This window comes from Coturnix japonica, chromosome 1, assembly GCF_054131305.1.
Source record: "Coturnix japonica strain WE chromosome 1, WE-NBRP24, whole genome shotgun sequence".
NCBI classification, from domain to species: Eukaryota; Metazoa; Chordata; class Aves; order Galliformes; family Phasianidae; genus Coturnix; species Coturnix japonica.
Window position 1 is genome coordinate 23,375,021 of NC_140663.1, and position 27,215 is coordinate 23,402,235.

The 27,215-nt window shown below is 44.1% G+C and overlaps 1 protein-coding gene across 1 annotated transcript; it reads right to left on the bottom strand.

The window, feature by feature from the left end:
- Window positions 1–2,810: 2,810 nt before the first annotated feature.
- Window positions 2,811–6,208, bottom strand: LOC146762320 (E3 ubiquitin-protein ligase PHF7-like). The gene is made up of 9 exons (XM_085549235.1): window positions 6,166–6,208; window positions 5,760–5,851; window positions 5,563–5,667; window positions 5,188–5,312; window positions 4,879–5,041; window positions 4,678–4,784; window positions 4,346–4,459; window positions 4,161–4,189; window positions 2,811–4,090 (listed from the first exon to the last, which is right to left on the bottom strand). Exons 1-9 carry the CDS (start codon window positions 6,206–6,208, stop codon window positions 3,390–3,392), a joined length of 1,479 nt encoding a protein of 492 aa, XP_085405361.1. The 3' UTR covers window positions 2,811–3,389.
- Window positions 6,209–27,215: the final 21,007 nt, after the last annotated feature.

Here is a 27,215-nt window from a genome sequence, read left to right on the forward strand (position 1 = left end):
ATGCTGGATGGAGCTCTATTCTAACTTTCTGTAGTGGAAACTCTTGGCCCCGGCAGTTGGTTGGAATTAGTTCAGCTTGTCAGGACCCTTCCAACCCAAGCATTCTGTGATGCTTTGGTAACAAACTGCTGCTGTACTGTTGGCAGCAGCTTAGTGTCATATCATCACTGTTTGTATAATGCTATTCTGCTCCAATTAATAGGAGAGAGAGGATGATCTTTTAATATATATGTACCCGATGGAGAGATGAATGCAAAACTGATCAAATGTTAGCCTGACCATTTTGTTACAAATCCTAGTGGTTTAGGGGCTTAGGGATACTAAGACAGGTGTTAGAAAAGATTGGAAAGAAAAGCAAGAGTTCTTTGTAGGAAGCAAGACAGAGGTGGTCAGCACCACACATCCAGTGTTGTCTGTAGTTCCATCGTTGATCTTCATTTGTTATGGGTTATCAGAGATTGTTGTTCGATGGATGACCATGACGAAAATGACCCTTTCCAATGGCAGTACAAACGTATAAAATGATATGTCCAAAGAGATCGAGTCAGCTCCTTTTGGAGTGACAGCTTCTGGCTTTTGGATCTCAGCAGGAATTCCTTTTGTTTCAATCTTCGTGGCCTTGGCAGCCAATAAGAGGGAGCATGGACGCACCAGCATGTATCTTGCCCTCACATAATACAGTGGTATCATCCCCCAGTCTCCCTTAGGAAGCTGGAATTCTTCGGGCACAGGCCAGATCTTCTGCCAGAAAACAGCCTTGAGCATTCTCTTCCAAAGGCAAACAGCTCCAAAGAAATGCTTTCAAATGTAACACTGTGATGCCGACTGCCACACGGCAACAGCCACCTCTCATCTCCTACATAAGTCAGGGTCTTACCGCAAGAAATGCCCCAGAGACTAAGCTGGGAGCGAAAAACAAAGAAGGGATCAGGCTAACGTGCACATGCCTCCATTCTTCTTCTGTATTATAGTCAGCAGGGAAAGCGTTAATGATATGCATCATGCCTTGTCTACAAGGTGTCAGGGTTTGATGGTTTTTGGTTATCGTATTCCACATCATAACATCCCACAGTGCACTGTTAAATTGCTAATGCTCCATTTCCATGGAATGTGAATGGTTCTGGGTGCCTGGTTCTCCTGTGGCTGTACTAGCGGACTGCTTGTTTGTTTTTACAACATTTCTATGTTTCTTAATTTATTACACTAATTTTTCTAAGTTTTTTCCTGTGGAAATGACAATCTCCTCCACGTCGATCCCAGTTCCCTGAGTTCCCAAAATAAGGAATGCTGATCTGAATTTTAACTTGTGAAAGTCCTTTCACGTTTGGCACCAAAAATTGGCCTGATTCCCGGCCTCAGGGGTCAGAGCAGCCGCTCCCTGCCACCACCTGAGGCATCTTGGTCACCTCACCACATTGGTCACAGGGGATGTGGGTGTGGGCCTTCATTACCCAAGCAAAAGAATTGCAGCTCCACAGCTTCTCTGGGCAACCTCTTCCAGTTCATCGCTGCCCTCTGAATAAAGATGTTTTTCCCAACATCCAATCTTTATATATCTCTCCTTTCTTCGTTCAGAATTAGGCATCACGTTCAAGCACAGCTACTTCCCTCCGGTATTCTCCACCTTTCCACTTGCCTGAACTTCTCCGAATGGTTACTTTTACTTCATGGCAGAGAAAGAATCACTTCCATAGCATGAAAGCAGACGTCCCTTCTGTGCTGGCTTTGTCAGCGTCCTCTTCCCTTCAAAGGGATCCCACATAACTGCCTTCACTGTACACGAATGGACCAAGGGCCCCATTCTCCCATAAACAGAGCAGCCATGGGGCACAGTGATCGCCCTGATGATGGTTGAAGTCTTTTCAAAACTCTCTCAGCTGACTCGTGGACAGCAGTTGAACAGTTATTGTCAGCTCTGAGAGTTCTGCCTCATTCACATCCTGTTCTTAGAATCACAGAATGAGTAATCCACGAATCTTTGAGGAGAGTTGGAGAAGACCTCTAAAACCATCTATTCCAAATTTCCACTTGTCCCCAATATTGCCCACAAAACAATGTCCCTGCATTCTTGTTCACTACTGAACACTCCCTGCCACCCTCCAATTTGTGAGGAGACTGCAGGCCACTGCATCTCCTTGAACTATTTCTCCCAAACATCTTGTGATGGCTCGGCTTTGTTCTTATCTCTTCTTAAAAGTTGATTTCCTTTCTAATCTCTGCGACTTTTTCAGCTGTCACAAAGGCAAGGCCTGTCACCAGGACTGAAGCAGCTGCAGGCTCCATCATGACAGTTGGAGCAACTGCCGCCTCCGCTGGAGGCTTGGAGCGGTTGCAGGGCCTGCTGAGTTGTCATCAGCTCCAAAGATCTCCAGGGATGGAGCAGCCACAACCTCTCTGAGCAGCCCATTCCAGCACCTCAGCACTGTCTGCAAAGAACTTCCTCCTTGCCTCCACCCTGACTCAATCTTCGCTACCCCAGTTTAGAAACATAGTTGCATTGGCCCATCTGACCAGTACACAGCCTGCCCACATTCAGGAGGAAAGCCCAAGCTGTGACACAGCTGAAAGCAGCCCTGGAGCTGAACACCATGACATCCCAAGGCTGGAAACAAGCCCAGAAATGGGCTGTCCTTGCCAGCGCGGCCAGGGCTCTTGAGGAATGTGGGCTGTGTGCCCCACCGAGGATGTGGCCTGAACCCAGCTCAGCCTGGCCTAGGCCAGGGGAAGTGAGGTCTGGGATGGTAGTGGGGAGGAGAAAAGCCTCTTGTCAAGGTCCCTACCTCTGTCCATCTCAGCAAGAGCAGGGAAGGATGAAGCCAACAAATGTTTGTGTTTGTGTGGGAACTCTGATCTTTATTGTGATGGAATTTTGGGACCAGAGTAAGGAGGGGGAAGTTAGGGCGGTAATCAGTATGCAAGGGTGGATAGCATTAGGACAAGGAGGGATGTTTTTAAACTAAGAACAAGGAGTTTGGGGCTGGATATCAGGGGGAATTTTTTCTCAGAAAGTGTAGTGACACAGTCTGAAAAAGGTTGCCCAATGATGTTGCAGATGCACCAGCCCTGGAGGCATGGAAATCCAGGCTGGATGTATCTCTGGGCAGTGTGGTGTTGTGGTTGTTGACCCGGTAGACAGCAGGGGGGTTGATCCAGATGAACATGGTAGTCCGTTTTCACCCAGGCCATTTTATGTAAAGCAGTTGGCTGCTCCTAGGCAGACTCGGTGGCTGTCTGTGGGGACTTTGTCTCTGATGTTTTTCCTGGGAGCAGCTTCATTCACAGAAAGGCCTCCACTGTTGGGCCCAGCTCCTGCTGCTTCTTTGTTGTGAGCTGTGGGAACTGTGGGCCCGATGTCTCTGATGGGGAGAACTTTGGGTGCGGGCTCACCCTCAACACCTGGACCGTCCCCTGCGTCCAGGCGCTCTGGATCTTGATCTTGCAGATCTTGTTGATCTGCGGGTGCTGCTCCGCTCCCCTGAGGCTGGCGTTCGCCTGCTGCCATGGCGTCTTCTTGGCTGGCTCCGGGATTGCGAGGCCCGACTTTGCAGCGGGGAGCGGCTTCGTGTGCCGCTTCTTCCTCGCTGCCTGGGACGTCTTCTGCGTGTAGGTGATGGAGACGCCCTGCAGGTTCTGGATGCCCTCTGCCTTGTGGATCTTCGGGAACCACTTTGAGACCTCTGGGCTGCTCTTGGTCTGCGCCCACGACGTCCTCGCAGCTGCTCCGAGGTAGCCCCATCCTCAGATGGACGTGGGCTGCTTGTCTCCTGCTCGGTCTCAGGCAGGTTGCTGTGCTCAGGCAGCTGGGAGGTCTGGGACGTCCCCGGTGCTACCTGGCTGGAAGGCATCGAGCTGATATTCTCAGGCTCTACGAAGATGATGAATGGCCCCTGAGCCCTCTGAGCGGCAGCGCTGGGACTGTCGCTCTCAGTGTCAGAACTGGAGACTGTAAGAGGAGGCAGGAAGGTTATGAGGATGAAGCGGCAGCTCTGCAGTGAGATCTGCCAGACCTCTTGGGGCAGACAGACTCCAGCAAAGCTGCCCTGAGCTTTTACTGCCAGATTGCCACTTACCAGTTCCCAGGCCAGCACAGCTGTTGCACTCCCACCTGGCTGCTGTGTTACTCAAGTGCGAGCAACGACGGTGGGTCCCCTCAGCAGCACAGGAGCTGCACAGGATCAGCTGCCAGGATCTGGGGAAGCAAAGGGGTTGTGGCTGTGAGTAGCAAGTGAGCTAAGGCAGGGAGTGCCCAGCACAGCACATCTCTGGTGCTCAGTCCTTGCTCCCCCAGCCTGTGGTCAGGCTGAGAACCCCCACAGAGCCTCAGAGAGCTGCTGCGGTAACTCACCCTGTTCTCTCTGCCTGCTCTCTGCCTCCAGGGTAAAGGCACTCGCTGGCATCGCAGCGGCTGTGCCTCTCCAGAAGTGATGCGTATGCATCATTCTGCTCCCATTCTGGCTCTCTATAAGAGAAGTGAGGGGAAGTGATGAGCCCCCAGTGTCCGCAGCATAAGATCCAAGGTCCTCCTATCTCATTCACCCCAACTCCATTCCCAGCCTCTCCATGAAGGTGGGACACATGCTCATGATCCAGCCAAGGCCCAGGCCTGCCAAGACAGCCCCTGGACAGACCCAGCACAACAGCCTTTATGTCAGCAGAAGTGGGCAGAAGGGCACCAACCTGACTGGGATTCGGATCCCCAGCAGGGCCATTTCTGTTGCGAAATCCTCAAAATCCCGACAGCTGGGGCACTGGAAACACAAAAGACCAGCACTCCTGGCCATTTGCTACAGAAGATGAAGAAGAAGCAGTGTGAGTGTGAGCAGTGCCTGGTGCTGCTGAGCACCAAGTGTGCCTGCAGGGTGAGGGGAGGGCTCCTACCTGGATGCAGCCCCGGTGGAACCAGGCGTGTCTGCACGCTGGACACACCATGGTGTGGTAGGACACAGTGTCCCCCACAGGCTCCAGGCATATGAGGCAGTTTGTGCCTTGAGGTGGAGCTTCCTGAGCTTCCTGGCGAAGACGGTGCTCTGAACAAAAGGACCTGGGGGAATATGGAAGCGATGGGCAGCGTGAGCCGTGCTGCAAGAAGGGCAGAGGAGCAGGAAGGAGCTCCAGGCCCTGGCTCAAGCTGCCGGGAGGTGTAACTGCAGTTTCCTCCCTGGCTTGGCTGCTGCTGACAGCACTTACCTGCGTTGCCCAAAGAACTGGGTGATGCATTCCCCATCCTGGGCACAGGGCAGGTGGAAGCTGCGCTCACAGCCTCTCTCTGAGCATGCGATGGTAGCACCCCTTTCTCCACAAACGCAGCATTGCTGGAATGAACAAAACAACCCTGTCAGCAGCACACTCTGGGCTTCTGTGGCTGGCCACACATCTCTGGGCAGGGCCCAGGACGTGGACACTGCTGGGTGATGTTCTACAAAGATGCCTGGTGGACAGGACTCATCCCCTAACTTTGTCCAGGAGGCAGTTGGAAAGGCTGCGATGGCTTTCTTTGGCTCCAGACTAAGCTGGTGTCAGCCTGTCCTGGCACAAATCGGCCTGCTCTGTACGAGTCCTCACCTTCCTGGTTGCCTCTTTGGCTGCACGTCTGATGGCAGCAAGAGGGAGGCGGCCCTCACATCCAGACCGTGTCCCTCTTGCTTCATTAATGGTGCTGGCAAGATCCTGTAGGAGGGAAAAGAACAAGGTCTCCTTAGGATAGGAAGAAAAGGAGCATCCCTAGCAGTGATCAGGAAGGAGCCCATGGGAGAACTCACCAAGCACAACCAATGGACGTGAATTCCACTCTCATAAACCATGTGCCCACAGATGTTTGGGTCAACATCTGCCCGGCCACACAGCATGCACACTGCAGAGGAGAGAGCAAATGTGAGTAGCGGTGAGCAGCTTGCACAGCCAGGTGTCCCTGAGGGCTGTCCCCAGAGTCCTGCTCTGTGCCTGCTGTGCTGGCTGAAGGCGGTGGAGGAGAAGGTGCCATGGCAGGCCCAACGCTGCCAGTGGGCAGACACAGCCCAAGCTGTGCCCACCTGCCATGAAGCTGAGGGGCCCTGCCTTGCAGCTGTTGGGGAGGCCCTGCCTGTCCCTTCTTAGCCTTTCAGCCACAGGCAGATAACCAGCACCCCTTTTGCCCAGTAGCTTTGCTCAGGGATTCAGTGCTCTCACCTGGCTCCTCCGAGCTGGAGGCCTTCCTCTTCCTATTGGACATGATGTGCGCTAACAGTGAGCACTGCAAGAGTCACTGCTCTCTCTACGCCTCACCAAACCGCACTGATGCTCAGGCTGAGCCCGGCAGCCTTGGCTCTGCTCCCAGCATGATGTCACAATGGCCACTCCCTGACACCCGCTGTGACATCACGGTCACTGCCTCACAGTGGGTGTGGGCGCAGGCCCTCAAGCAAGAGGGTGGCAGCCCTTCCAGTCAGCACAGATAGAGGACCCGGTGCTGCCTTGCAGCAGAGAGGAAGCATGGCCTCCCTCAACCTGCTGGCACTGTTCCTCGTGGCAGATGCTGAAGTGCTGCTGTCCCTTTGGTCCCACGCTAGCACTTCTGATCTGAGTCTTTCTAGTCTATGTTCCTGCATGGTCTAGTAAAGATATCAAGATAACAGCAAATTTGGTGTCTAGTGTGTGGTGAGTGACTTTTTGCATGGTCTGATAGGGATAGGACATGGTTTAGTCTAGTTTTAATCGGGAGAAGTAGCTTAGACTAAGTTTTAGAGGTAGTTCTTTACCCTAAGATTGGTGAGACACTGGCACAGGCTGCCCAAAGCAGCTGTGTATACGCCATCTTTTTTGGTTTTCATGTCCATGCTGGATGGAGCTCTATTCTAACTTTCTGTAGTGGAAACTCTTGGCCCCGGCAGTTGGTTGGAATTAGTTCAGCTTGTCAGGACCCTTCCAACCCAAGCATTCTGTGATGCTTTGGTAACAAACTGCTGCTGTACTGTTGGCAGCAGCTTAGTGTCATATCATCACTGTTTGTATAATGCTATTCTGCTCCAATTAATAGGAGAGAGAGGATGATCTTTTAATATATATGTACCCGATGGAGAGATGAATGCAAAACTGATCAAATGTTAGCCTGACCATTTTGTTACAAATCCTAGTGGTTTAGGGGCTTAGGGATACTAAGACAGGTGTTAGAAAAGATTGGAAAGAAAAGCAAGAGTTCTTTGTAGGAAGCAAGACAGAGGTGGTCAGCACCACACATCCAGTGTTGTCTGTAGTTCCATCGTTGATCTTCATTTGTTATGGGTTATCAGAGATTGTTGTTCGATGGATGACCATGACGAAAATGACCCTTTCCAATGGCAGTACAAACGTATAAAATGATATGTCCAAAGAGATCGAGTCAGCTCCTTTTGGAGTGACAGCTTCTGGCTTTTGGATCTCAGCAGGAATTCCTTTTGTTTCAATCTTCGTGGCCTTGGCAGCCAATAAGAGGGAGCATGGACGCACCAGCATGTATCTTGCCCTCACATAATACAGTGGTATCATCCCCCAGTCTCCCTTAGGAAGCTGGAATTCTTCGGGCACAGGCCAGATCTTCTGCCAGAAAACAGCCTTGAGCATTCTCTTCCAAAGGCAAACAGCTCCAAAGAAATGCTTTCAAATGTAACACTGTGATGCCGACTGCCACACGGCAACAGCCACCTCTCATCTCCTACATAAGTCAGGGTCTTACCGCAAGAAATGCCCCAGAGACTAAGCTGGGAGCGAAAAACAAAGAAGGGATCAGGCTAACGTGCACATGCCTCCATTCTTCTTCTGTATTATAGTCAGCAGGGAAAGCGTTAATGATATGCATCATGCCTTGTCTACAAGGTGTCAGGGTTTGATGGTTTTTGGTTATCGTATTCCACATCATAACATCCCACAGTGCACTGTTAAATTGCTAATGCTCCATTTCCATGGAATGTGAATGGTTCTGGGTGCCTGGTTCTCCTGTGGCTGTACTAGCGGACTGCTTGTTTGTTTTTACAACATTTCTATGTTTCTTAATTTATTACACTAATTTTTCTAAGTTTTTTCCTGTGGAAATGACAATCTCCTCCACGTCGATCCCAGTTCCCTGAGTTCCCAAAATAAGGAATGCTGATCTGAATTTTAACTTGTGAAAGTCCTTTCACGTTTGGCACCAAAAATTGGCCTGATTCCCGGCCTCAGGGGTCAGAGCAGCCGCTCCCTGCCACCACCTGAGGCATCTTGGTCACCTCACCACATTGGTCACAGGGGATGTGGGTGTGGGCCTTCATTACCCAAGCAAAAGAATTGCAGCTCCACAGCTTCTCTGGGCAACCTCTTCCAGTTCATCGCTGCCCTCTGAATAAAGATGTTCTTCCCAACATCCAATCTTTATATATCTCTCCTTTCTTTGTTCAGAATTAGGCATCACACTCAAGCACAGCTACTTCCCTCCGGTACTCTCCACCTTTCCACTTGCCTGAACTTCTCCAAACGGATACTTTTACTTCATGGCAGAGAAAGAATCACTTCCATAGCATGAAAGCAGACGTCCCTTCTGTGCTGGCTTTGTCAGCGTCCTCTTCCCTTCAAAGGGATCCCACATAACTGCCTTCACTGTACACGAATGGACCAAGGGCCCCATTCTCCCATAAACAGAGCAGCCATGGGGCACAGTGATCGCCCTGATGATGGCTGAAGTCTTTTCAAAACTCTCTCAGCTGACTCGTGGACAGCAGTTGAACAGTTATTGTCAGCTCTGAGAGTTCTGCCTCATTCACATCCTGTTCTTAGAATCACAGAATGAGTAATCCACGAATCTTTGAGGAGAGTTGGAGAAGACCTCTAAAACCATCTATTCCAAATTTCCACTTGTCCCCAATATTGCCCACAAAACAATGTCCCTGCATTCTTGTTCACTACTGAACACTCCCTGCCACCCTCCAATTTGTGAGGAGACTGCAGGCCACTGCATCTCCTTGAACTATTTCTCCCAAACATCTTGTGATGGCTCGGCTTTGTTCTTATCTCTTCTTAAAAGTTGATTTCCTTTCTAATCTCTGCGACTTTTTCAGCTGTTGACTCATCTTGTTTCCACGGGTGTCTCTCACAATGGTCTCTCAGAACAACCACAATTCTACTCACGGGGTCTGCAGCAGCTGCAGGGTCTGTCACAGGGGCTGCAGCAACCAGAGGGCCTGTCTCAACCACAGGGCCCGTCACAACGGCAGGGCCTGTCACCAGGACTGAAGCAGCTGCAGGCTCCGTCATGACAGTTGGAGCAACTGCCGCCTCCGCTGGAGGCTTGGAGCGGTTGCAGGGCCTGCTGAGTTGTCATCAGGCCACCTGATCAAGGGGAGGCTGCTGATGAGGGTTTCTTGCTCCAGATGCGTGAGGCGTCTGGCTCACGGGCTCTTGTCCTGGTGGGGGACTTCAACCATCCGGACATTTGTTGGAAAAACCACACGGCGAGCTGTAAGAGCTCCAGAAGGCTCTTGGAATCCATTGATGATAGCTTTCTGGTTCAGGTATTGGACAGACCGACCAGAGGTCAAGCGTTGCTGGACCTGCTGCTCACCAATGCTTAGGAGATCATCAAAGGCGTCAAGGTTGGAGGATGCCTGGGCTCCAGCGATCATGCCCTGGTTGAGTTTGTGATCTCAAGTGATGTGGGCCTGGCAAAGAGCAGGACCAGAACGCTGAACTTTAGAAGAGCAGACTTCAAGCTACTCAATGGAATGCTGGCCAAGATCCCCTGGCGCACTGCCCTCAAAGACAAGGACGTTGAGGAGAGCTGGCCCTCAAGGATGCCCTCCTGGCATCACAAGAGGTCTCCATTCCCCTGATTAAGAAAGTGGGCAGGAGAGGTAGAAAACCGGCATGGCTCAGCAAGGACCTGCTAAGAGAACTGAGGGCGAAGAAAGGGATGTACAAGCTCTGGAAACAAGGCTGTGTCACCCGGGAAGAATACAGGGATGCTGTCCGAACTTGCAGACGTGGGATCAGGAAAGCCAAGGCGCAGGCAGAACTGAACTTGGTGAGGGACGTGAAAAACAATAAGAAAACCTTCTACAGGTACATTGGCCAGAAGAGACAGGCCAAAACGGGCGTACCTACTTTGGTAAATTTAAAAGGAGAAATGGCTTCAACAGATGAAGAGAAAGCTGAGGTGCTGAATGAGTTCTTCACCTCGGTCTTCACTGGTGGCCAGGATTCTAGTCTTTTTCACGTCCCTAAGTCTTGCACCCCCATACCTCTATGTGGGGACCAAGGAGGTAAATCCCTCCCCACTGTAAGGGTAGAGCATGTCCAAGAGTGCCTCCTTATAATGATTGAGTATAAGGCTATGGGGCCAGATGGCTTGCATCCCAGGGTCCTGAAGGAGCTGGCTGAGGTGGTTGCTGAGCCACTCTCCATCATATTTGAGAAGTCGTGGCTGTCAGGTGAGGTCCCGGATGATTGGAGGAAGGGTCACGTCACTCCCATTTACAAGAAGGGGAGCAGGGAGGACCCGGGTAACTACAGGCCGGTGAGTCTCACCTCCGTGCCTGGGAAGATTATGGAACAGATCCTCCTGGACAACATGCTTGATCACATAAAGAACGAGCACGTGATCCTAGACAGCCAGCATGGCTTCACCATGGGAAGGTCATGCTTTACTAATCTTGTGGCCTTCTATAATGGAGTGACGGCGTTGGTGGACGAAGGGAAGGCGACTGATGTCATTTACCTGGACCTGAGCAAGGCCTTTGACATGGTCCCCCATCACATCCTCATCTCCAGATTGGAGGGAAGTGGATTTGATGGGTGGACAACTAGATGGATAAGCAATTGGTTGAAAGGCCGCAGACAGAGGGTGGTGGTCAATGGCTCTATGTCCAGGTGGAGGCCGGTAACGAGCAGTGTCCCTCAAGGGTCTGTCTTGGGACCGGTGCTCCTTAACATCTTTATTAATGACATCGATGAGGGAATGGAGTGCACCTTCAGCAAGTTTGCTGATGACACCAAGCTGAGTGGTGCAGTCGATATGGTGGAGGGAACGGATGCCATTCAGAGGGACCTTGACAGGCTGGAAAGCTGGGCTTGGGTGAACCTAATGAGGTTCAACACGGCAAAGTGCAAGGTTTTGCACTTGGGCCGGAAGAACCCCAGGCACCTGTGTAGGCTGGGAGGAGTTGTCCTTGAGAGCAGCTTGGCAGAAAAAGACCTAGGGGTCCTGATAGATGAGAAACTTAACATGAGCCAGCAGTGCGCTCTGGCAGCCCGGAAAGCAAATGGGATCCTGGGCTCCATCAGGAAAGGGGTGGTCAGCAGGGATAGGGAGGTGATTGTCCCTCTCTACTCTGCTCTTGTGAGGCCCCATCTGGAGTACTGTGTCCAGGTGTGGAGCCCTCAGTACAAAAAAGATATGGAGATTTTGGAAAGGGTCCAGAGGAGGGCCATGAAGATAATCAGGGGGCTGGAGCACCTCCCCTATGAGGACAGGCTGAGGGAGTTGGGTTTGTTCAGCCTGGAGAAGAGAAGGTTGTGGGGTGACCTCATTGCAGCCTTTCAGTACCTAAAGGGAACTTACTCCCAGGAGGGGAGTAAACTCTTCGAAAGGGCTGATAATAGCAGGACTAGGGGAAATGGTTTTAAGTTAAAAGAGGGAAGATTTAGGTTGGATGTTAGGGGGAAGTTCTTTACTAGGAGAGTGGTTAGGTCCTGGAACAGGCTGCCCAGTGAGGTTGTGGATGCCCCGTCCTTGGAGGTGTTCAAGGCCAGGTTGGACAGGGCCCTGGGCAACCTGATCTAGTAAAGGCGTATGTTTGGTGGCCCTGCTAGACAGGGGGGTTGGAACTACATGATCCTTGAGGTCCCTTCCAACCCAGGTCAGTCTGTGATTCTGTGATTCTGAGATGCGCTGGCTGCCATAGTTGGGTTTCAGCTGCAGCTGGTATGCATGTTGGGTCAGTATGCAGCCCGCTCTCCATCCACACACAGGTGATCCAATACCAGCAGTCAGTTTCTGGGCTGTACATGATCCCTGGAATGCAGCTCACTGAAGCCTGCTTTGCAAAAGCTTCTCCTAGTGCAGCCGTATACCTGTTTGGATAGATCTCTCCTGTCCTTCATGGCAATCGGTGTCAAGGAGTGGGATCAACCCCTTCTTCATGGCTCAGATTTGCAGAAAATCCTGTTGGCAGCTGGTGAAAGAACTCAGGGGGCCCAGAGTACTCTATTATATAATCTACCCTTGGACCATCAGAGCCGAAATATAAAATCTGGGTTCCTGCAGCAGAAAATATATTTCAAGTGTTGTCTGGTGCAAAGATTTAGAATGCTAAGTATAACTCCAGGCTGCCTTGTTTTGTGAGCCTGATCTAAATTACAGAAAACAAACTGGAAGGGTGAATCCAGTAGTGCAGGGTAACACTTGCACTTATGCTGCAGGGTGACCTCATTGCAACCTTTCAGTACCTAAAGGGAACCTATATCCAGGAGGGGAGTAAACTCTTTGAAAGAGCTGATAATAGCAGGACAAGGGGAAATGGATTTAAGTTGAAAGAGGGAAGATTTAGGTTGGATGTTAGGGAGTTTTTTAAGAGGAGAGTGGTTAGGCCCTGGAACAGGTTGCCCAGGGAGGTTGTGGATGCCCCGTCCTTGGAGATGTTCAAGGCCAGGTTGGATGGGGCCCTGGGCAACCTGATCTAGTAAATGTGTATGTTTGGTGGCCCTGCCAGGCAGGGGGGTTGGAGCTTCATGATCTTTGAGGTCCCTTCCAACCTGGGTCATTCTGTAATTCTTGCAGCGAGTTCAGTGGCAACTTTTTGTTTGTTTGCTTGTTTGGTACCCAGGAAATTCTGGCTTCTTTGAAAACAATGGCAGAAAACTGTGCTTTATGGAGTGCAAGAGTTCTTCTCTACCCACTGCATAAAACCGCCCAAAGAGAATCACACATACTTCAGCATTTCAGAGTTACTTCTGTACGTGAATTGACCAGGAATTCACAGGTGTTGTGCACATTCCTGTGCATTGCTTCAACATGCAGATCACTTTGGTGACTGAAGGAAAAGCCTGTACATGCCTCATCATAAGGTTAAAATTCCTATATTGTAGTCTTATATTGAAGGCAATACTGTTTCAGTCTGTGCCTATGTCTTCCCATTTGTGAACAAAACTATTCAGTAATATGAATAGATAAATGCATTAAAAGATTCCTATTGTAGAAGAAACACACTGCAAGCTGAGGGAGAAAAACACCAATACTTTTTTTCTTTCTTTTTAGCCTAAGTGAAAAGTGAGGATCTGCAGCAGTTTGGAACTCAGCGATGAACAATTTTGCATATCAGAACATCACCACCACACTTCTTAGAGTTGGCATTAGCTGACTCACTCGCTACTTTCAGCTGTAACTCCCTCATAAAGAAGGTATATTAGAAAAATCAATAGAGAAATCAATACATTTTATCCAAGATATCGGATGTGCCCCAGATGCTTACATCGCTAAATAGTATTTGATTCAAATAAAATATATCTTGCACCCTTTGTATTAAAGTTGGTGTTGACACGTGTTTCTCTTCTCTCCCTTCTCCATTCCTGGTTGAGAAGCTTTTCGCACCAACTTGTGTGGAATTTCAGTGTGTTTTGGAAACAAAATTGACTAGCATTTTCTTTCCTGAAGAACCATCTTAACATCATCCCTACAGTCATAGGAAATTAAGTTGAATAAAAATAGTTTTTGGTTTTATTTCCCAAATAAAGAAATAATGCAGCATAATGAAGGACTGTACAGGAGAGCTCTAGGAGTACTTCAGAAAAAGCAACAGTCAGTGAAGTGGAAAAATGAGGGAACAAAAACTGGATTTCACAGTAAACTTTTTCCATTGGATTTCATCTCTTGATATCATGTTGATATTTATGTGCATAATCACGTGGGAGCACTGCAGGGTAAACTGACAGTGCACTGCACATAGATTAGGCATGCAAATGACAAAAGTGGGAGTTAAGTGTGTAGAAAAAATATCCCTGAATCAACATTTACTTAACTTGCTGACAAACAGGAGTGCCAGGAAAGCATTTTAAGACTCACTACATTTTGCATGAAGACACACAGCTCTTAGTAAAGATGTTGGTAATGTCCAAACTTTCTCACAACCGCATTATCCTTAATATAAGACTGATAAGCATTATTTTGGCAAGCTAATTATTAAGCTTAACACCCACCCAAGAAACTCACTACGGTCTGCAGTGTTGGTAAACGTTGCTGAAATACTGAAATACTGAATCCCATTTAAAGGGATGGGAACACTGACACAAAGTGAATTTGGGGGAATGGAGAAGGTTATCGACACATGTACTTCACCTGTGCAGTATGGATTACATCTGTTTAAGTAAACTTGCCTTCATGTTGTGTAATTGCAGTGATATAGCTGGCAGATTAGTCAGGAGTCATCAGAAATTTCATCTTGAGTGAGTTAGCTGGCACTGACAACCTCTGTATTCACTGTGAGCTACTACTCTGTCTTAACCAACTGGACTGTTCACCTGAAAGACCTTTTTACTACTTCATCATCACGGTGGCTAGAAGATACATCTCTTTAAGTGCTGTCTTGAATCTATGCGCTGTGTTTGTATTTGTGTTTCCAGTTAGAGCTCTGTGGACACCATCTTTGCTTAATTTATAAAATTAAAGATGAAGAAGTCATGGAGTTCAGAGATAACAGCTCAAACATTCTGGATGAAGCATCTAAAACAATGGCAGTGCAAAGTCTTCACTGCAGGCTCATACAGCTCTATGACAGAATAATGCCCCCTGTTTCAGTGGTACTGAAACAAAGGACATGAAGATGCCTGGAGAAAGCTAAGGACGTGTCACGTCTGGGCAGTTAGTCAGACTGCAGTTGACACAGAGGGCCAGCATTCGCCAGTATCTTGTTTCAGACACAGTCAGTGCACAAAAGGATTTTGTCTCCTGCTTCAGTCTCTTGTGTCAGTCTTGTGTCACTTGCTTCCATCACAAACACTGATGTCAGGCACAGTTTTGGATACCAGAGTACAATTGATTCACCCAGACTCAACCAAGACCTCAGAAAGCCTGACCTAGCACCCCTCTCCTTCAAAACTGTTACCAACCAGACTTCTGCCTCTGAAAATATCTCATTTTGAGATGAATATCACTGCTCAGAGGTCTGAAGAGCATGATTGCACATGCTTTAATTAAAGGTCACGGGTCTGACAGGCCGTGACGTTATCTAATAGATAGCCCTTCCTTCAGAGCTGAAGATTGCCATTTTTTGAGCTAGTGCTTTTCCCTGATTCACACCATTGACAGGAAGGACCCAAAGTAGAGACTAAACTTCACAAAAAAAGCTGAAGCCCACCTCTTGCCAGATTGCTGCCACTTCTTCTCTTTTCTCTCATCCTCCTGACTGAACCTGAGGCAGCTTGAGTTTTCCCTCCCAGTGATGGAGCCAGTATACTCTGTCAGAACTGTATAGACTTTTGGTTAGGATTTCTACCACTTTGATTCATCTTCTCTCTTCTCCACACTGAAACACGTGTCCCTGTCTCTGCAGCAGGCTCTTTGTGGTGGCTCCATCTCTATAAATACTTCTGTTGGTAGAAACCCTGTTCTCAATTTTCTCAGTCCCTAATTCAAAGAGAAAAAGAGAAGATCATGGAGGCTTCTGAATCGAAATTAAATGAAGTGAAATTTTTAAAGACAACAATTTATAGGACATAGAACAAAGGAGAAGGAAGGCTTTCTTCCTTCTTGGGGTCACTGTGTGGGCAGATAGCTGCCAGGGAAAGAGAACACCGCAACAAGGACTGAGGTCCTGCTTTGGCAAAGGAAAATGTCATGAATGGACAGAAAGCTAAAGCTGCTAATAAGCTAAGATACAGGCAGACTTGGTTGGGAAATATGCGCATATGTACTGCTGTTCTCACTTCAGCATTCCTGGAAAGTCACATCCACCTCAGCCTCCAACTAGAACTTGTTGTACAAACTTGGGAGCATTTTTTTTGTTATCAGGCTTCACTACACATGCTGTCCTTACTTCTCCTTCCATCATGACATACCCTCCTTTTGACTCTTCACTTCAGAGGAGCGGTCTCTGTCATTTGATGCCACTTAAAAATTCTGTCCAGATCTGTAACACCTCCACAAGGCTGGGACAGTAGGTGTCTGTGAGCTAACCTTTGCTGATCTAAGGCATTTTGGATCTCTCTTTTATTGAAAATGATTGTATTGGTACTTTTAGGAAGATTAATTTGTTTCAAGTATCAGGTCATATATTTTGCCAGAAAGTCATGTATATTGAGTATGATAAATCTCTGACATACAGTTAAGGAAGTTCTACACAGAAAATTCTCCAAACCATTAACTTAAGTCTATCCTCTTATGAGTCACAGAACATAAACATTCATAAAAGTACATGTGAAACAATCATCTTTACTCACATGGCCACCATTGGACAGACTGCGTCATCACTGAGATAAACCCTTCAGTAAAATCTCCAACACTGCTATTTTGCTTATATGTGTCTTTGCCTGGAAGTGTCAGCTTCTTAACGAAGACAAGTCCTAGGTGTCCTGTTAAGATGCTATGGAGAAGTTTACCACCCTGCAGACAAGTGGGTGATTTTACTTTTCAGAGTAGCTGTTGTAAGAGTTCTCTGAAATAAAATAGTATGATTTTAAAAAGCAATGTTTTATTTACTGTTACAATTAAAACTCCATTTTTTCCTTTTAGTATTTGGCCTCTGTAATCTGCTGTTTAAAGCACAGCATAAATTCACAGCAGCATCCACTGGCCATGCTAGGGCATATTTCTTCTTTGATCTTTAAAGTGAGAGAGTTCTATTGAAGCACAGTTTGAAAAATTAACCTTTCCAGCTGCCTTTTGCATGTATACATCAAACTGCAGTTCAGGGAACAATTCACTGGCCTAGCATGTTGGATCTTGGAAACTTGTCTCTGCTTTTGTTTGCTAACAGATTACTTTGTTAATTCCAAAGGTTTTGCAAGCACCTTGTTGTTTTTTTTCAACAGAATTTCATTTATCGGTTCCTGTTCTGTATGAATAGGTTTCTACTGGTCACTGAGAGACAGGACTTTGTCTTTCATGTTCATACATTTTCTGCTGCCTAATTATTTTAAACATTTGACACCACAGATGTACAAATATCCACTGGCCTCTGTCAACTTTATTAGGCTGCATATTGGCAACCAATTTAAAACATACACTTGGGCATGCTTTGAGTCCATCAGAGAATATATTCACATTACATATATACATTGTGCCTATTCTCTGCTGCCCTTTGTAGTCATTGACAGTGGCACAAAAATCTGTGTTTGTTGCGAATCAAGCTGGAAGGAAAAGGATATATATCATTTGGCAAATGAGATTCCAGATTGCATTCTCAGTGTTCTCTTCTCTTCTCTTCTCTTCTCTTCTCTTCTCTTCTCTTCTCTTCTCTTCTCTTCTCTTCTCTTCTCTTCTCTTCTCTTCTCTTCTCTTCTCTTCTCTTCTCTTCTCTTCTCTTCTCTTCTCTTCTCTTCTCTTCTCTTCTCTTCCTTCCCTTCCCTTCCCTTCCCTTCCCTTCCCTTCCCTTCCCTTCCCTTCCCTTCCCTTCCCTTCCCTTCCCTTCCCTTCCCTTCCCTTCCCTTCCCTTCCCTTCCCTTCCCTTCCCTTCCCTTCCCTTCCCTTCCCTTCCCTTCCCTTCCCTTCCCTTCCCTTCCCTTCCCTTCCCTTCCCTTCCCTTCCCTTCCCTTCCCTTCCCTTCCCTTCCCTTCCCTTCCCTTCCCTTCCCTTCCCTTCCCTTCCCTTCCCTTCCCTTCCCTTCCCTTCCCTTCCCTTCCCTTCCCTTCCCTTCCCTTCTCTTCTCTTCTCTTCTCTTCTCTTCTCTCTTTCTCCCTCTTCTCTTCTTTCTGCTTTAAAATCAGTAGAACCTCAATTTTGATTTCATAATTAGATAAATTAAAACTAAAAATGACACTGTTTTTCCAGCTTTAAGATAGATCAGATTGACCTAAGCCTCTGTGCTTCTGATGTGCAGTAGTCATCAAGTTGGCTGCTGAATTATTTCCTTATAAGATCATTTAACTTCTAAACTTTGTGCTATGCAGGTCACGTGTTCTGGTGATATTCAGAAGGGAATTGTCATTTTCAGACAACTAATATCAGTCATTCTTCTATCTATATTTGGATTGCAGGCTCCGGAAAGTGTGATGGCAGTTATTAACTGCTCTCAAGAAATCCACTTGCAAGATGGATTTATTTCTTGATTAATGATGGAGATTATTCAAGTATTAATTCCAGTTTTTTTATATCGCAAACTTGATATCATCCTTGCTCTCTCCACCCTTAAAATTACTATGATTACTCTAATTGTTAGAAAGCTATTATTTGATTCAGATTTGCAAAGTAATTATCATCTAGTAGCACATCTGCCATTTCTTACTAAATTTTGGTATGTATTGTTGTATCTCAATTAACAAAAGATCTACTAACTGAAGCATTGCTGCATGAATTCTAGTAAGGCTTTCAAGCATGACATACATTTTATACTGATTGATTCTGACTCTTACTGTGTGCTGTTTAATTTGTTGCTTTGCATTTCAGAGCAGTTCTGTGAACCCAGTGCTTGATGTTTTATACAATGATTTCCTCATCTGCAGCTATCAGATGTACATGTAGAGGTTTTAACCGATGGAGCATCCTTTATGACATTATTTTTACTTCTGCTTTTCAACTTGTGTTCTCAATGCCTTTTTTTGCTTTGATTGTGTCACAGGCTACAGGGATTAAACAGAATTACAGTTTTTAATCTCATCTTTGAGATGATACTACTAACATAATGGGATAATTATCTCCACATGTGTAGCTTCTCTTTCATGAATATGAGGAGCAGCAAAGGCAGAAAACATGCCAGCTATTAATACCGAAGTGTAATTGATTTGCTTTTTACAACAGCTGTACTTATATAAAGTTGTTCAACTCATTGCAATATTACAAACAATTTAAAAATTACAAGATTTTGCACATTCGTTAATATGCACACATGCCTTTCCGTGCACACACAAACAGTTGTGTATGTGTACACTGCAGATGTCTGTGACTGTTTCTATATTAAACAGCTTCAGTAATTTACTTCTAAGAGGTTGAAAATACATCTTGTACTGAAAATATATTAATAACGCAGTTTATGCATAACGTTGCATTCTTAACGGTATAAGCAGTTCTGGGCTATGAAGTTCAGCTTTTGTGTGTTTTCTGTAAAAACACTACCATAATCTTTTTCAGAAACTATTACCAAGCAAAATCAATTTCAAAACATCTTCAGGCTTTTCTCAAACTCCTTCTTTAGCCTCTAGATTTAGAACAATCTACGCTCACAATGATTATTCTCTGCCTCTTCTTCTAATTCCAACAACTTAACTTATTGATCATATAAATAATGATAGACATGAAAATATTATTTGAATGTTGGAAGTTGGAGAGGATAATAATTTGTTTTGTGAAATCAATATCTAGGTGGGAAGACTGGATTATGTGCCGCTTTGGTTATATTTAATGACTCAATGGTTATTTAGATTTTTATAATGTTTACATCTATTACTACTATACCATGAACTCTATAATGTTAAGTGAAACAGAATTACTAAATGATTCTGAAAGTCTTGAACAGATGTCTTTGGAATTTTCATGTTAGAGTTAAAAAGAAGAAAGATAAGATTTTCTTCTGTAGTAGACTTTTAAATGCCACCCTATAGAAATATTGCTTTATTTGAGTTGATATCTCAACTTTTTATAGTGTGTTGGGTTTTGCAGTGTACAGTACAGTACGCTTGTGATATATTTTGATTTTTAATATGTTTGATTAAAAAGATTGAATCACATTCTATTATCAACAATTGTGTTCTGAGCACATGTGGTTCAATCCACTTTGCTTACAGCATGAAAACATGTATGTATCTGTCAACAGCAACACTAGAAGACTGGGATATTGCTCCAAGTAGAATGCCATAACATGAATTATTCCCTCTTAGAATTGCCGTGCAATTGGCTTCTACATCAGCAAACTATTTGAATTACATGCTAAATTAGTTTATTTAGGGTGAAATTCAGTTGTTATCATGCTGCTATTTCTCATGTCCAAAATTGGTGTGTCACTAGAGTGGAAGAGGAACCACGCTCTCCTGGGCATGAAGATCTGGGCTTCCCTGAGCCAGTATAGGGCTGCTCTGGGAGTCAGGAATCTTCAATTTCATAGTCCTCCATGACATTCAAGATCTGCAGCTTCTGTTGCAAGCTGGGTGACCCTCTGTTTCCTGCCTAAGCTGTAAAATCAAGTATATATAATCTGATACCTAGAGGTTTCCCCTTTCTTGTTACTGTGGCTTTGTTAAGCTTAGTATCTATACTAAAGCTTTCTCTTACACATATTTGGACAGCATGGAATCATGAAACACTACACCAGCAGGCAGATAAGTGGCTTTTGTCTTACTGATGAAAGTGTGGTAGCTGTTCTGGTGCCATTCATTGCTTAAAAAGGCAGATGTCTCCTCCACAACAAAACTGGTAAATACCTGTTGATGAGTTCCCAGCTTCAGCCCAATGCACTTACTCTTCTGCTGTTTTTGACTATAACTTCAAACCTATTAGCTGTTCTTCCTGGTACTGGGGATGTCCCCATTACTTTTCTACTCTTTCACTTTCAGTGGGGCAGCCATTTGAAAATCCAAATGGCCAGGCACTTTGTCTTGTTTCTGTGTGGATATCCCTTCTCAGCTCCAGACATGCTAGACCTTTGAAGGACTGTATCTTCACAAACGTAGCATAAACCATGCACTGTCTTCAGAGGGCCCAAATATGCAAGCTCTGTGTGTTGAAAGCACAATACCAAATCAAATGTTAAAATAGCTAAAAATGCTGCAGAAACTGTTGAAAGCTGTAAGAATTTCTTTTTATTGAAGAGCTGACAGCTGTGTCTGGAGACATGATTTAACAGAACTTCCCAGGAGCAAGCTCTTTAACTGAGACTTTGTTTGCTGAGCTATCAGGTTGACTCAAGTCTACTACATACCGTACTGAGGAGTCTGTCAGGCAGATAAGAAAACTAGTACAGTATGATTTTATGGTACAGATAAAGTCTGGAAGCATTTCTCTGCTGTGTGGATGCACCTGATCAGGATTCTGTGCTGGATAAAAGGGTTAAAATTTTGGTTTATAGTACAAAAATTGTATATTTTGACTTATGCCGACATGGCCCATTTGGCATGAACATATAACTTCATGACATAGATGGAATTACATTTGTATGCAATTATCTCTATTTGACATATATTTTAGATAAGAGATGTTACAATTCATACGTAGTTATAAAATGCATGAGCCAGATAAGAAACCTGGGAAGGTTCTGGTTAAAGGCACACTTGAAAGAAAGAAATTAAAAGTTTTAGGTACATGAGGGCAATTTATTAACCATTGTTTTTTTCCTTTAGTGATGCTATATATTTCCTGTGTAATTGTGATTGAGGCATTTTCATAATCTCATCTGAGGTTGTACCAATACTCAAGGGGTTTAAATGTTTCCTTTATTTTTCTCCTCTCATGGTGTCTCTAGAGGCCCAACCTTACATAGCCCCATGGATTTGTGTATACAAGGCTCACCAGGATCGGAGAGGTATTTGTGCTCTGCAGATCCCAAAGGGAAGCTGTTGTCCATAAGCTGCAGCAGGTGTGCAAGGGATGTTTAATTGTTGAGTGGGCATAAGTTTCTGTCTTGAGGTGTGAGTGGACTGAGTGGTTAACACTGCTTAGAAACTTCTTTTCCTGCAAAGCTTTCACTTGTGCCCCTGGCCATTGGTTAATTTCCACACCAAAGAAGTCAAGACTGAGTCAGCACTTGTGCTGGGCAGCAAATGTATCAGAAACTAAACTGTGTACCAACAGTCTGGGTCTTATAGACTTAGATAGTTTACAAAAATTTTAAAATAAATGTTTGCATAAACTGATGAAGGTCAGCTGCAAAGGGAATATTATTATTATTTACCTCGATATGATTATGTTTTTAGAAAGAGGGGCTTATGTTCAGGCCTAGTTTTCTTACTACTCATTAAGATACAGTTTATTGAAAGTGTTAGGAAATGTATGGTTCAAACACAATGTCATTATGTAGAAGTCATTTTCTTTAGTGAAAAAAAACAAGAGAGCAATTGGTATTATTTATTTATGAAAGCTTACGTGACCTCAATTCCAGCTATTTATGTCACACACTGGTATTTCAACTGTGTGCTCTCAAAGTAGATCTGCTGCAAAAAGATGACCTGTGCCTGGGCAGAATGGGCAAAACAGACGTAACAATGGTCAAAATGCTGAGAATTTGATTTCCTGGTATTTTTATTAACCTCGCTAATGCATTTTGGCTGGAAAATGTTGAAGCTGACAATGTGCAATTTTTGGATACTGTGTTAATATCAGATTTTCTGTAATTCAGCATTTGTAACTGTTGTTTTCACTTCTCAGGGAGTCTTTTGCACCACACGTACTGCCTCAGATATTCCTGTACAAATGTATAATTCATCCATTTAATTTTCATGAACATTTGTTTCTTCTCATTAAGTATAAGTTTCCTGTACCAGAAATTTAATGTCCTCTCTAATTGTAGGGTGATCAAAATTAGAAAATAATCCATTTTTATATGCCAAGTGGATTTGGAGTTTTGGAATTCCAGTAAAACACCTAATTTGATTTGTTTCATATTGCTTTTAAATTTTGACTTCAGGTTGTTTGCAAATTAGTACTTTGACATTTTCATCACATAATGACATACTAACCCTACCCCTTCAGCTGTGATGAAAAACATTATTAAGATTGCAATGTCAAGCTTTCACAGGCTGGGGAAAAATCTGGCATCTTGTCTAAATTGTGCCTTCCTAACTTGGTCTTTACCTTAGTGGAAGGCATTACAATATTGCCTTTAATTATATGAAGAAAGTCTCCTTTCTCTTTCCTGATTTAATATCCAAAGTACATCTCTTTGGTAAATAGATTAGAATTGTATAACAAAGAAGTGCTGGGCTTTGTTGTAGAAACTGGAAAGTATTTTAAAAGCTGGATTAGATATTCCGGGAAGAAAAAGGATGTCTATATTACAGAAGCTGAAATTTGCCTTGAAGAAAAGGCTTCCTCTCTTTTCTCTGCTGCAGTATTTCTGGACAAGTTATCAAATCAAACTTCTCACAGGTGGTCACTGATTTCCTTGTGGCAAATGTTCTGATCACAAAAATCAGGGTACTGGGAGTTGGGCCTTGAGCAAAGAAACATATTTGGCCTCAGTCTTTTAAAGCCTATGTTTCAAGACACTCATCATCTCTCAGGATATTTTAAAGTAGATTGTATAATGACTTTGAAGGATAATAATAAAATAGTAAATGGAAGTTTTGCCTCCAGGTAAGCATTTGACCTATGTATGTAAGCCATAGTATCATAGTGTCATAGTATCATAGTACCATAGTATCATAGTATCATAGTATCATAGTCTCGTGGGGGTTGGAAGGGACCTTAGAGATCATTGAGTCCAACCCCTGGGATTCGAATCTCTGTGTAGCAGAGCGGCACTTCTACCACCTGCGCCACAGGGGGGATTTGAACCCGGACCTTCGATGTTGCAAGCAGCATTCCTACCACTGCGCCACCAGGGCACGCATACATGAATATGAGGAGAAAAAAAAATAGCCATTCATTACATGAGTAGAATCCTCCTAATCAGGGATGTGCAGGTGCTCTACAAACAAGCAAAAAGTTAAAACACGTTGAAAAAAAAAGTTGGACAGCATACTGACAGCTACGTAATCATACTGAGAATATCTAAAATGGGAGTTCCCAGGCTATGGTATGTGTGATACTAGCGGTATGAAAACTATTTAAAAGTGATCTTCAAATAAAATCTGAACATCTGAGTAGAAGAAAAGACTCCTCCTGCATGTAAGTTCCTCTGATCACATTTCCACAGGAAACTGGGGCATAGATTTGGTTTAGTGTGGTACATACCACATTTCCACCACTGTCACTAACGCAGTAAATTGAAATGCTCTACCCAAAACAATCTAATATGGTTAGTGATCACATCACCTCAAAGCTCATTCCCCTGTTTCCCTCCTCCAGCTCTCCTTTATCATGGAAAATGAAGTCAAATGGCATTGTGTCCCTCTAAGAATATTGCAAGGTGCACTTCACAGACTTTTGCCAAGTGAGCTAATGGAGAGAGAACAGGAGTAACTGGTTGTCTTGTGTAATTTTGAACTAATTTGCTGACAGCTAAAGAACTGAGTATTACATTTCATCCCTGACATTCTAGTACACAGACTTGTAGGCAAAGAGTTTTCACCTGCTATTTCTTAAAGGCATCCCAGGTTTTCTTATTCTTAGGTTTTAATTTCATCTGATTTTAATTGCCTGGCATTCACAGTTTGTATTCCCCAAACTTCTCAGAGCTCCTGCCTCCTCAATCAGCAAATCTGGTCTCCTTTTCCAACCCCATTTACCTCCTTCCTTTTCTCCATCCTGTCTCCATATGTGGCCAAGAGCCTGAGTCATTATCTAAGTCTCATGTTTTGTTTAGATACCCGGTCTCTTCATGATTTTATCACAGCAGACTCTTTAGAGCTTTATTACTCAAATCCAACTTTTCAGTGAGCAAATGGAATCACTGAATCATAGAATCATACAGTTCTAAGAGTCGGAAGGGACCTTTAAAGGTCATCCAGTCCAACACCCCTGCAACGAACAGGAACATTCACAGCTAGATCAAATTGCCCAGGGCCTGATACAACCTTGCCTTGAAAGTCTCCAGGGACAGGGCATCCTCCACTTCTCTGGGCAACCTATTCCACTGCCTCACCACCCTCCCTGTAAAAGACTTTTTCCTTATGTCCAACCTAAATCTGCCTTCCCTGAGCTTGTAAGTCACTTCCCCTTTTACATACTGAGAGGCCTTTATCAGGTCACCTCAGAGCTTTCTCTTCTCTGCTGAACAGCCCCAGCTCTCTCAGCCTGTTCTCATGGGAGAGGTATTCCTTCCCTTGGATCACTTTGTGGCAATTCAAAATTCAACAGGTCCATGTCTCTCCTGTGCTGAGGACTCCCCATCTGGACACAGTACTCCAGGTGAGGCCTCACCATCACAGAGGGGCAGGATCAGCTCCCTCAGCCTGCTGGCCACAATATTTCCAAGCAGGTTTTTCTGAAAGTTTACAACTTAGAAAAAGCCGAATGTTTTCATTGGAGTGATTGCTATGCTTTCCTGATTAAATGTTATCTGTAAGCAAACTCTAAGTGCTGCTCCCATAAAGCATAGCTACAAGAAATGCTAATTTCCACCTTCAATGCCCCTTTAGTTCTCATAAAGTTGAAACATTTTAGAAGAAATTAAGAAAAATATAAAGTAACAAAACTAGCTGAAGGCAAATGCATTAGATAAGCATGGCAAAATGTTTAGCAATTGAAATTAAATATACATCCATAAAATCATAACTACTCTTAAATAGTAAACATGAACACAATATAGGATAAGTATTTTCAAAAGATATTTTGAGCAGCCTTTAGTATAAAACTAATTTTCTGTACTTATAAATACAGAGCTTAATAAAGCAATTTGATTACAATAAGTTTGCTAGGTAAAAATTTGCTTTTAATAAATATAATTGAATACTTAGTATCATCATATACTCTATAACTATGTAAGCATTTATGTCAATACATACAATAATGTAAACTAAAAGCATAGGTACAAGCTTAAGCAATTTCACATAGGTGACATTATCTAAGGAGTGAAAATTTCTTAAATACATTACACCCAAATAATGGGTAAACCAGAAATTAGTCATGCTGTCATTAATTAAAATCAATTAAGATATTGCTATGCATTCAAGAACCAGGCTTGAACTTAAAAACATATTCAAAATAATGCATTCCTATTTCACTTGAAGTATTTATTCATCTGAAGATTTATGCAAACAGGAGCAACTATACATTTAATTGATAAGGATATATAAACGTACAATGGTCTTTGGATCAATACACCAGAATTAATAGTGGCAAGTAGTTCTAACCAATGTATAAAATTAAATGAACAGAAGTATAACTCACTTAGTATTTCCAACAGTGTGGCAAACAAGTAGTATTTTAATGACTTCCACAACTGACTGAAGAAAAATGCATTTATTTTTTCTATTCTAAATGCCACAGCTCCTCCTAAAGTAATGCATCCTATTTTATTATGCTGGCCCACAACATCAGAGGCAGATGTTGGTGGTATGGCAGTAGAGGCTGAACCTTCCCACCAATATTCTGTTACGTGTTGTTGCTGTATGACAGATGGCAGCAAAGGTGCAGTCTGGCAGAATGGCATCTGACATGGAAGTGAATATGGAACAGAGGTGTGTCACTGAATTTTTCCATGCAGAAAATATTGCATCCCACGATAAGCATTGATGCTTTCTCAATATTTATGGAGACCAATCATTGAATGTGACCACAGTGAGGCAGTGGGTGATGCTTTTCATCTGTGACAACAATTATGTGAAAGACAAACCATATTCCGGACATCCATGCATATTTTTATGAGTGTAGCATGCAGGCTCTTGTTCATCAGTGGAAAAAAATGAATAGACAATGGTGATGTCTATGCTGAAAAACAGTGTTTTGTAGCCTAGAATTTGATCTATCAAATAGAGTTATTGTGCTCTCTGTATCTGATGTAGTTTTCATAGACATAAATAGGAGGCATTACCTTCAGAGCAATCTACATAATATAAATGCAATTGTATAAATGGGTGTACATGTTTGAGTATATAGTTATGCAGACACAAATATACATACTAATTTAAAAACTGTGCTGCAGTATACTACAATGTGATTAATATGGGATAATTTTAAAATAATTTCATTGAGCAATCTGTGCTAATGGAGAATAACAGAATGGTTAAGGCTGGAAGGGACCTCTGGAAGAAATCTGGTCCAATCCCCCTGCTCAAGCAGGGTCACCTAGAGCAGACTGCCCACCAAAACCTGTTTACATCTCTTAATCAATGCATTGCTATTGTTCAGCATATATATATATATATATATATGTATGTATATATATATATACACACTGAATATATATATATATATATATATATATATATATATATATATAGTAGTAAGTTAGAAACTAATACTCTTAGGTAACAGTCATTGGCAATCACTGGCTTACATG

Coding starts and splice junctions, on each gene's coding strand:
- LOC146762320 (XM_085549235.1), bottom strand. CDS start 6,208: ATGTCCAATAGGAAGAGGAAGGCCTCCAGCTCGGAGGAGCCAG. Junction 5,313..5,562: donor CCAAAGAGGCAACCAGGAAG/GTGAGGACTCGT, acceptor TGTTCATTCCAG/CAATGCTGCGTTTGTGGAGA. Junction 4,785..4,878: donor TCCACCGGGGCTGCATCCAG/GTAGGAGCCCTC, acceptor CATCTTCTGTAG/CAAATGGCCAGGAGTGCTGG.